Source organism: Octopus sinensis, unplaced genomic scaffold (genome assembly GCF_006345805.1).
Source record: "Octopus sinensis unplaced genomic scaffold, ASM634580v1 Contig17158, whole genome shotgun sequence".
Taxonomy (NCBI): Eukaryota; Metazoa; Mollusca; class Cephalopoda; order Octopoda; family Octopodidae; genus Octopus; species Octopus sinensis.
In genome coordinates, this window is record NW_021834843.1 from 30,001 (window position 1) to 42,500 (window position 12,500).

At 37.3% G+C, this 12,500-nt stretch overlaps 1 protein-coding gene across 1 annotated transcript in view; it reads left to right on the plus strand.

The window, feature by feature from the left end:
• Positions 1-12,500, plus strand: part of LOC115231014 — a gene marked incomplete at its 5' end in the record, with an annotated part of 37,292 nt that overhangs the window by 23,925 nt on the left and 867 nt on the right. Inside the window, 2 exons of the mRNA XM_029801107.2 lie at positions 5,051-5,305; positions 12,036-12,500. The exon at positions 12,036-12,500 is cut by the window's right edge and continues 867 nt beyond it. Of these exons, the coding sequence (XP_029656967.2) occupies positions 5,051-5,305; positions 12,036-12,257 (477 nt within the window). The remainder of the gene's footprint in view (positions 1-5,050; positions 5,306-12,035) is intronic.

The window sequence follows — 12,500 nt, forward strand, 5'->3', positions numbered from 1 at the left end:
AATATACGAAGCCCAGTATACCCATCATGACTACCCGTCTGATAAGGGTACACCAGGCACATGCATCACAACCATATGTGCGCGACATGGTGATCTCATATCAAGATAAACAGCACATGACCTTGCAGGTGGGGCCCAGTTAGAATTTTCTTCTGGTCGAGTAACCCATCCTGCTCAAAAGGTCCCTGAGTAAGGGTTGTTTAAGGATGTTGAACGAAACACATTATTATTATTATTATTATTATATTATTATTATTATTATTATTCAGTAGTTTTATTTTTATATCGTGCTTTCACTTCACTACCGAGCGCAGCTCTGGGTGCCTTGGGTATGTGCTGTGATTTGTTGTGATGCTCTGATGGTTATTGTATGGAAAGTGTTCTGCGTAGGATGTGTGCAGTGCCTAGTAGTGCAATTTTCTGTATGTTATATGTGTTTGTAAGTCCTGGTGTTTTTGTTATGTTATTATTATTATTATTATTATTATTCTATGTTTGACTTTTGCTTTGCATTTGTACAAGTTGGCTCCAAGTCTCACCCAGAGACCTCAAGAGACAACAGGTTGGAAGTTCATGTTGTTGTTATGCCTAGTGGGCCATATTTTGGGTTTTTGGGGGGTTGTTGTACTAGTGAATATCCAAAAAAACCATACGAAAATTATGTTTGTTTTAAACCCTGAGATTACATAGAAAGTATTTTGCGTAGGATATGAGCACTTCCCATGAGCACTATATTTTGAATTTCTGCCATTTTGGGGTTTCCTGGTATCTGAGTTAGGTACCAATCATCCCCTTTCGCTATCATTCCCAGGGCACCTATGACAACAGGTATTGTTTTAGTTTTCAGGTTCCACAATTTGCTGATTTCTATTTCAAGATCTTTATATTTGCTCAGTTTTTGGTAGGTCTTGACAGATACGTTTATATCGATTGGGACAGTCATATTATTATATATAATTATTATTATTATTATTAATATATTATTATTATATTATTGATGAGAGCAGTGGTGCGTGCCATCAAAGACACTGGGGACAAAATATAGACGAAGGCCCAATATACCCATCATGACTACCCGTCTGATAAGGGTACCCAGGCACACGCATCACAACCATATGTGCACAACACGGTGATCTCATATCAAGATAAACAGCGCATGAGCTTTCAGGTGAGGCCTAGTTAGAATTTTCTTCAGGACGAGTTGTACATTCCACTCAAAAGGTCCCTAAATAAGGGTCGTTTAAGGATGTTGAACAAAACACCCATGTTTTCAGAGATGAATTGTTCAAACCCTAGAGAATTCCTCCCAGTACACACACACAAAAACGCACGCACACACACACACACGTTTGTAGTATGTATATGTATGTATAAGTATATATGCATATATACATGTATACGTATATATACATATAGACGTGTATATATATATATATATGTGTATATATATATATGTGTGTATATATATATACATATATATATGTGTGTGTGTGTGTGTGTGTGTATGTATGCATATACATCTATGTATGTGTGTGTATACCATACTTTGAGATTGAAAGTTACACAACCATCAGAAAGGGGCGCCACTGCATAGTGCCAAAGATCCCAGCATCACCATCAAAATACAGGATCAGATACTGCAACAGCTTGGGTTTCAAGGGTCCACAGCTCTTCAGTGTCCTTCCAAAATGCCTGACAGACATAGTGGGGATGTGTCTTCAAAACAAAACTAAATCTCCTGTGAAGTGTTCAGGATGTGACTACCGTGTAACCTAGTGGTTCGGCAAGAGAAACCGATAGAATAAGTAATAGGTTTACAAAGAATAAATGACTGAAACAAATAAAAGAATATATATATATATAGGTTAGTTTTTCCTTAGGGCTGGACAGACTGAAGCAATCTCGAGTATAACCAGCCGAAATTGCAAAGATAGTCTGGAACTCGACTGAGGAAAGAAAACTCCGAATGACCCGCCCATGCTTTCTTTTTATCGTCTGTCTGGATGTTTTGTTGTCCCTTTTTTAAATCACCTAACTGCCCAGGTATTTTCCGTAATTGTCCCATCTTTGTATTTTATATATACAAAAATATAGCGCCGTACGTACACTTTGGTCTCATATATATATATATATAAATTTCGTTTTTAGATTTGGTTTGCAAGATTCTTTATGTGAATTCGTGTGTTGAAGCATATTTTATTATGTCTGCAGAGAATTGTTCTCTTTTAGTGTCTTATTACTTAACACTCTCACCTGTTCCATTTCCACTCATTTACTTATTTTTTCTAAAATTTTCGTTGCGTCTTGTTACCTTTTCAGTAGTCGTTATATATATATATATATATATATATATAACGACTACTGAAAAGGTAACACAAGACGCAACGAAAATTTGTTTAAATATTGTTTGATGAATTTGTTCGTAAATTTTTTACCGGCATCCTCTCTGTCGCCCGGTATGATTTGCGTCTGCGCAGAGGTTTGAAAAGTTAGGATATACAAACCGTTAGATCTACATGTGGTTCTAACAGTCTGTGCATCAGGATTATGAAGGCTATCCCACTGAAGAAACTGGCCTTGGCAAATATATTTTGTTTGTTTCCCAAAAATAGTTAGAAACCGTCGGTCTGGGATATAGTTGAGATGGTAAACGTTTTTAATTTTCATTCCTTTCGTGAATTTATCCCTTTTTGTGTTCTAGCACAACGCTTCCTTATTTGGAAGCCTCTTATTGTATATATATATATATATATATCAGCCGTACAGGCAAATTAATAAAATATATACATACAATATAAGATATGTACATATATACACATGAGTACCTATATCGCTAAAGAAAGAAGTCAAAAAATACTTGTGTACCACCGAATAGTCACAAATCTGACTATATATATATATATACACACACACATATATGATTATATACGTATATAGATATATGTACATATATATATATTCTTTTATTCTTTTACTGGTTTCAGTCATTTGACAGCGGCCATGCTGGGGCACCACCTTTAGTCGAACAAATCGACCCTAGGACTTATTCTTTCTAAGCCTAGTACTTATCTATCAGTGTCTTTTGCCGAACCGCTAAGTTATGGGGGTGTAAACACACCAACAATGGTTGTCAAGTGATGGTGAGGCAGCAAACACAGATACACAAATACAATTATATATATATATATATACGACGGGCTTCTTTCAGTTTCCGTCTACCAAATCCACTCACAAAACTTTGATCGGTCCGAGTCTATATTAGAAGACACTTGCCCAAGGTGCCACGCAGTGAGACTGAAACCGGAACTATGCGGTTGGGAAGCAAGTGTCTTACTACACAGCCACTCCTGCGCCTATACATTATATATATATATATATACTGTGTGTGTGATTGTTTGTGAGTGTGTGTGTATGTATACATTATATATATATATATATATATATATATAGCGCGCTCGGGAAGTGAAAAAGTCTTTTACGTTTCGAGCCTAAGCTCTTCAACAGAAAGAAACACAAAAATAAACAGTGAGAGAAAATAGAAAAAGGTTTATTTCTGTGTTCCTTTCTGTCAAAGAGCTTAGGCTCGAAACGTAAAAGACTTTCTCACTTCCCGAGCGCTAAACTAATACATCTATTGTTTACACACCCGTCTTCGTTTTTTTTTTTGTGGGGGGGGATTCTCACTATGTGTGTGTGTGTGTGCGCAGACAAACACACGTATATAACCTACTCTTCTGTTATTGGTGGGATTCTCAAAGAATACTCCATCCAAGGAGGGATAAATGTCATGTACTGTACACAGGATTTAAATTCCAGCTTATATTAGTTGCATGAATGTCCGACCATTGTATTTTCTCAGCTTGAAACTTATAGTAGCATGAATTTCAATTCCATGTATATTAAATAATGTATTTTGCGAGACACTGAATGATGATGTGCATCTATGACTATCATGAAACTATTTCACTATTTTGATTAAACATATGTATGTCTTATAAAGCATTGAATACCATACCTGTTTTTTGCTTATGTATATATATTGGTTTCTCTGGAAAGTTCGTGCCGATTTATAGCAGCTTACATTTCCACTTATTTTAGGACATGGTTGAGTCCATAAAATAGGATTTCACTACACCTCCATTTAGAGCACAGTTTAAGCTATCTTTTTGTGGATGAAGGTTTATGTTCCTATAAGGTGGCGAGCTGGCAGAAACGTTAGCACGCCGGGGGAAATGCGTAGACGTATTTCGTCTGCCGTTATGTTCTGAGTTCAAATTCCGCCAAGGTCGACTTTGCCTTTCATCCTTTCAGGGTCGATTAAATAAGTACCAGTTACGCACTGGGGTCAAAATAATAGACTTACTCCGTTTGTCTGTCCTTGTTTGTCCTCTCTGTGTGCAGCCCCTTGTGGACAGTAAAGAAATAGGTTTAAGTTCCTATAACCTGTGTTAATTCTGTAACCCTTTAAAATGGAAGATAAGAAAGTTCGTTTTAGCACTTAATGCTTTGGGAACCAGACAATAATTGCTGCAGCTCGGCTGGGATGTGTTACACCACATCCATATTTACCAGATATTGTTCCTTCGGATTTCCACTTATTCAGGTCTCTGTAGAATAGTCTTAGTGGTAAAAATTTCAATTCCTTGAATGACGTAAAAAGATACCTTGATGAATTCTTTGCCATGAAACCACCTCAATTCTGGGAAGAGGGTATTTTCAAGTTAAAGCAAAGATGGAGACGCATTGTGCAACAAAATGGTTCATATTTGGTTGAGTAAGAATGTAATGGCAAGTATTTATTGACCTTTTTCTTTCCTTTAAAAATCGGCACGAACTTTCCGGACAACATAATGCATACATACATACATACATCCGTACTTACATACATACATACATGCATGCATGCATACATACATACATACGTACGTATGTACGTACGTACTTACATACATACATACATACATACATGCATACATCATGCATGCATACATACATACATACATACATACATACATATGTACGTACATATATGCTTATCTTTGTATCATAGGCCGAAGAAAACGAACGCTACAAACTGGGGGAACTAAAGAAGGATTTGAAACACTGCTCTGCTGAATCAGTATTTCTGATAGTTGACCAGAGCCATGCTGGACATATAGCCGATGCTTTCCGAGACTCCGGGGATCATCCCAATGTCCAGGTACTGGCCAGTTCCCAAGCTACCGAATATTCGTTCGGAAGAAATTTCACAGACTTTATTGCATCCTATAATCATACTCACACATGTCTACCACAGGTCCTTGAGGTGAGTAGTTTCTTCTTCTTCTTCTTCTTCTTCTTCTTCTTCTTATTATTATTATTATTATTATTATTATTATTATTATCATTATTATTATTATTATTATTATTATTATTATCATCATCATTATTATCATTATTTTTATTATTATTATTATTATTATTGAGTGAGAGAGCAGTGCATGCCATCAAAGTGACACTGGGGTAAAATGTACGAAGCCCAATATACCCATCATGACTACCCATCTGATAAGAGTCCACCAGGCACCAAATGTACGCGACATGGTGATCTCATATCAAGATAAACAGCACATGACCTTGCAGGTGGGGCCCAGTTAGAATTTTCTTCATGTTGAGTAGTCCGTCCCACTCAAAGGATCCCTGAATAAGGGGTTGGTTAAGGATGTTGAACGAACCACCCATGTTTCCAAAGGTGAATTATTCAAATCCCAAAGAATCCTTCTCAACACCTGGCTATGATGCTCCCCCACTACTCCTGATCGTGATCAGAGATGCACATATCGTCAGCCACCAAGGGACATACTCAACTGATTCAAGGTCAAACAAGTGACAAGCAAATCTGTGGTATTGAGCAGAATATTTGCTGTAGCCCATCTTTTATACCAAGACAAAACAATGTACATGATGACACTTCCAATCAGTTAAGATCAGAAGCCATGAGAGCCACTGCCTGGTACTGCATCAGGGCATATATTATTATTATTATTATTATTGGGAAGGTAAATCCTCATAGTCGTATATGGCATAGCGAGACACCAAAACAAAACGTCCATACCGTTTTTCACTCGATAAAGAATCCCAATGAAACTCGTTTTCTTCCCAAACTTTTTCTCAAACCTGCTATAATGTAATACATGTCTTTGGTGTGGTAATTGCACGTGGCTGAAGAAGACTGTTGACCTACATGTTATATCAATTATGCATTGATATAAATTATTCAATAAAGCCAGAAACATATGTACCACTAAATCCTTTGCATCCTGTTTTTTTCTTTTGATAAATTTATCCTATCACCTACACCACTAGCTGGCATATACAGGTGCTTACAGTTATCAAGTATTCACCCTGAATTTTTTGTACCTAACTATATATATATATAGGCGTAGGAGTTGCTGTGTGGTAAGTAGCTTGCTAACCAGCCACATGGTTCCGGGTTCAGTCCCACTGTGTGGCATCTTGGGCAAGTGTCTTCTGCTATAGCCCCGAGCCGACCAATGCCGTGTGAGTGGATTTGGTAGACGGAAACTGAAAGAAGCCTGTCGTATATATATATATGTATGTGTGTGTGTGCTTGTGTCTCTGTGTTTGTCCCCTTAGCATTGCTTGACAACCGATGCTGGTGTGTTTACGTCCCCGTTACTTAGCGGTTCGGCAAAAATGACCGATAGAATAAGTACTGGGCTTACAAAGAATAAGTCCCGGGGTCGATTTGCTCGACTAAAGGCGGTGCTCCAGCATGGCCGCAGTTAAATGACTGAAACAAGTAAAAGAGTATATATATATATATATATATATATATATATATAGATAGATAGATAGATATACAGACACACAAACACACACACACATACATACACGCGTGCATATGAACACTGCTTATGGCTACCTGATGTCATCCACAGTAATTACCCAATTATCGCTGGATCTGCCTCAGGAATCCTCTCTGTACGTCAAGTATTAAACAAACGATAGAGGCGGAAAACGGAATACACAGGAAACTTTATTGCTCACGACGATTGTTTCGACACATCCTGCATCGATCCCTCGCAGGTTGGAAACTGTACTAGTAGTTGTGTTGCATCCCTCGGTGCACAAGCGTGTACGTCTCGTTAGGTGACGTAATAAGAGGTACCTCGTTAAATGAAATCTGTTTCGCTGGGGATTTATTACAGCATGTTGTTAGTGTCCGTAGGTTAAAACTGTTGAGCAACATTCCTATCCAAGAGGCAGGTAATTTGCCGTTTTGTGTTGTATTTCGAATAAGTATGGTATGGAAATTACTATTTTTTTATCTAATGCTGCTTCTGTTGCTGATAACGATTTTTATTCAGCTCGGCAAATGTTCGCAACACCAGCAACTGTTTATTTACTGATTTTTCTATACATGCATACATACATACATGCATACATACATACACACATACATGCATACATACATACATGCATACATACATGCATTCATACATACATACATACATGCATACATGCATACATACATACACACATACATGCATACATACATACATGCATACATACATGCATTCATACATACATACATACATGCATACATGCATACATACATACACACATACATGCATACATACATACATGCATACATACATGCATTCATACATACATACATACATGCATACATGCATACATACATACACACATACATGCATACATACATACATGCATACACACATACATACATACATACATACATGCATACATACATGCATTCATACATACATACATACATACATGCATACATACATACACACATACATGCATACATACATACATGCATGCATACATGCATGCGTGCATACATACACACATACACACATAAATACATATATACATGCATACATGCATGCATACACACATACTTACATAGACACATACATACACACACATACATACACACATGCATACATACATGCATACACACATACTTACATAGACACATACACACACATACACACATGCATACACACATATATACATACATACACACATACATACATACACACATACACACATACATACATGCATATATGCATGCATACATACATGCACACATACATACATACATACATGCACGCATACATACACACACATACATACATGCACACATACATACATACATACATACACATAAATATAATATATATATATATATATATATATTCTGTTGTGTCTGGGGAGAGTCATTTTCTTTTCAATACACGTACTGGTAAAATTTCCACTTATTTCTTTTTTAGCTTTCTAAAATCTTCGTTGCGCCGTGCAACCTGTTCAATAGTTTTGACTCTGTCCGTTACTCACACTGTATTCCATTTTGTTTGTTTGTGCACATGTGTGTTGGTCAGGGTGTGTGTCTATACACGTATGTATGTATGTATGTATGTATGTATGCATGTATATCAATGGCCATCCAATAAATGTCTTAAGGCTGTATCATGCGCGGGGACATAGAAATAATCCGACTGAATACCCGATCGCGCGGTTAACCCTTTTGTTACTAGCCCGGCCAAAACCGGCTCTGGCTCTGTGGTAAAATGTCTTGTTTTCATAAGTTTTGAATCAAAATATTCCACCAAGCCTTAGTCACAATTTACATTCCTAACACTAGATTAATGATAATTAAGTTATTTTACTACATTCTTTGTTATATTTAAAATAGTTGAAAGAAACACAGAGCATCTCAAAATAAATACAGTAACGAAAGGGTTAAACCATTGGGAGTGAAGGACTCCTAGCCTTTGTTAGGGCATCCTTCTAGGAGAAGGTAACTCAGGTAACTGGGATAACTCCGACATAAAACCTGCGGCTCAGTAGTTACCGATGATGTTGACTTGTTCTTCTTTTCGGATTATGGCTGCTGTTGCTTTGTGAGTGGCATTGATTCAGTGCACAGCCTTTCTTCACTTTAAAAAAAATCTTCTTGCACAGGCATTGCATGATAACAACATTGTTCATGATTGTTGATAGTGCTGTGAGTCTCAACTGAATAGCTGGCTGTAGCCTTAAAAAGCAAATAAAAGTCACATTCGATCACAGCACCAGTAACAGTTGAACTTCGTGCAATGGCCATACTCGATAACGAGGGGGCAGCCATCATGTATGTATGTATGTATATATGTATATGTGAGTGTGCATATGTATGTGTGTGTTTTGCAACTATATACCATGTTTGTATGTATGGAAGTGCATCTCCATATGTGTCCTTGTGTGAAGTAAAGTGTGTGTGTATATATGGTCATGTGTTTCAGTCTTCATTTGCATCTGTGTGCTTGTCTGCTCATATAACCTATGTACCTATCCATCTGTATGTTGATCTGTATATTTTCATATCCATACGCTTACATACATGTGCATATACATATATATATATATTTATACATAGACCCAAACACACACTTACATCTATCTACATAACAGCCCACTAACAACTCTACTCTACCTGTGTAAACTATGGGTATTGGGGGTATGGTGAATTCTTTCCTTTTTGTACATTATTTAAAATTGACGATATTTAGAACAGTCTTTCCTCTCTGGTTTTGAATTGTCTAGCCACCTTAATTATCTGGTTCAAACGATGAATAGCTTTGCGTAAACCTTGGTCCGTTTTGTTCTCTTACTTTATTATCATCTTATAATCATCTCATAATAATGACTTTTATGACTCGTATTACTACCTCAGTCAATCTAAATGTATATATTTGTCGTTACCTGTCATAAAGAGCCTTTTTCTATTTGCAATATGCATTTTCGTTGATTTTTCATATTTTACCCCTATATCATCATCATCATCATCGTTTAACGTCCGCTTTCCATGCTAGCATGGGTTGGACGGTTCAACTGGGGTCTGGCAAGCCCGAAGGCTGCACCAGGCCAGTCAGATCTGGCAATGTTTCTACAGCTGGATGCCCTTCCTAACGCCAACCACTCCGAGAGTATAGTGGGTGATTTTATGTGCCACCGACACAGGTGCCAGACGAGGCTGGCAGACGGCCACGCTCAGATGGTGTTTTTTATGTGCCACCGACACAGGTGCCAGACGAGGCTGGCGAACGGCCACGATCGGATGGTGTTTTTTATGTGCCACCGACACAGGTGCCAGACGAGGCTGGCGAACGGCCACGATCGGATGGTGTTTGTTACGTGCCCACAGCACAGAGGCCAGTCGATGCGGTACTGGCTACGGCCACGTTCGCATGGTTTTCTTATGTGCCACCAGCACTGGTACCACAAGGATACAAATTCCATTGATGTTCATCTATTTTGATTTGATATATATATAATATATATATATATATATATCAGGTCATCTGAATTTTGAATAAAGAGAACAAGTGATCAAATGTTATATTTAATTGAAATTTAATCATCAATGTACTTTTCCTGATTATCTATGACTTCCTTCCATCTACTTACAAGCTTTTTAATCCCATCAATGTAAATCTCTTTTGGTCTCAAAGCGAAGAACTCTGAAATGTCAGTTTCGACCTCCTCCTGGCTTGCCAAAGTTATGTCTCCAAATTATTTTGGAAACTATGAAACAAATGGTAGACTGAAGGAGCAAGGTCAGAAGAATAAGGTGGATGAGGAATTTTTCCCAACCAAGCTCTTCGATCTTCTGTGATGTGATCTTTGCAGTGTGGGGTCGTGCATTGTCCTGATGACACATCACTCCCTTTCGATTCACTAAAGCAGGTCTTTTTCCTTCAAAGCTTGGTTCAAACACTCTAATTGCTGACAATAGACTTAAGCATTGATTGTTGCATTAGGTGGTAACAATTCAAAGTGAATTACTCCTTTGCAATCCCCCCATATAGAGAGAAGAACCTATTTCCCATGAAATTCCCTTCTCGGTTGTGGTTGAGCTTTTTCCCTTTTACCAAACCACTGTTTACAATGTTTCGATAGAAGATCCATTTTTCGTCATCAGTCACAAGTTTATCCAAAAAGGGTGAAATGAGTTGCGAGAATGGAGAGAAGAGCAGATGTCAACTTGGAATTTGCTGTTGCTTTTGGACAATTCATGAGGCACCCATTTTCCAAGTTTAGGAACCTTTCTAAGTTGTTGAAGATGACAATGAACAGTTGTATGGTTTGAACTAAGCTTTATTGCCAATTTTTCAACTGATAATGCGGGATTTTCTTCAAGTAATGCCTCAAGGAGCTTGTCATCAAATTCAACTGGACATCTTGTTCGATCTTCATCTTCAAAGCTGAAATCTCCACTTCTGAATTTTGCAAACCATTTTTCATTCAAGCATCTTTTTCCCATAAACTGAGTGCATGTTTTGAGTCGCTTCGGCTGCAGAGTTTCCATTTTTGTACTTATAAAGCATTATGTGCCTCAAATGATCTTTGGATACTTCCATGTTAGAAAGGGTTTTAATCAAAGGAATTTTAATTCTATTATTCTGTAAAATTATATATAATTAGTTTAAATGTACACAAATGCATAAAAATAATTTTTAATTCCATTAGACATTCGAAAATACTATTAAATTTCATTCAGTTTTAGAAATGGTAAAATTGGATAGAACTTATGGGATGACTTGATATATGTATGTATGTATGTATGTATGTATGTTGTATGTATGGATGTATTTATGTATTATGTATGCATGTATGTATGAACACTTGTAATTCAAAGTGCCAGCCTTGTTACACTCTGTGTCTCTCTGAATCTTCTTGAGACCTATGCTAAGGGCACGCATGTCTGAGGAATATTCAGCCATTTGCACGTCAGTATCACGAGCTGGCTGTTCCACTGAAACAATTGCCGTTCTAACCGATGGAATGACAATTTTAAATACACCTTATTCATAAGAGATAGCATATCCAAACAAATATCGTAGTAAATATTGCCTGTCACGATGTATTTACATTTAATATGATACATAAATAGCTGTTTTAATCTAATCACTGCTTCTGTTGCATATAACGGATTTATTTCTTTGTTTTGTCATCGTCAGGAAAGTAAGAAAGTCATTATAGGATCGACACCGGAATTCACGGAGGGAAAACAAAGTGAAACTGAAGAACAGAGAATCCCCAAAAACATCTTCGGAGCACCTTGTAATCTGGCATTACCGTTTCGATCGTGGGAACTAGATTCTTACCGTGGATGCCGAAATGTTCCGACGTCAGTTTGGTTGAAAATTCTACGAGAATCATCACAATTCTTAGACAACTGATTCCACGTTAATATAAACAGATACACACATACACATACACACACATACATATATATACACACACATACATATATACACACACACAACTATGGTGTAGTTCACAGGTGATCTAAACGACTAGGTACAGTGGGTAAGTGCTCTAGCGGATTACTAGGGCTCCAAGCTCATAGTCGAGATGGGAGTTATGAAACCAGTGTAGATTTCCGATATAGCGGATATGTATTTGTTAAAGAGTACAACAAA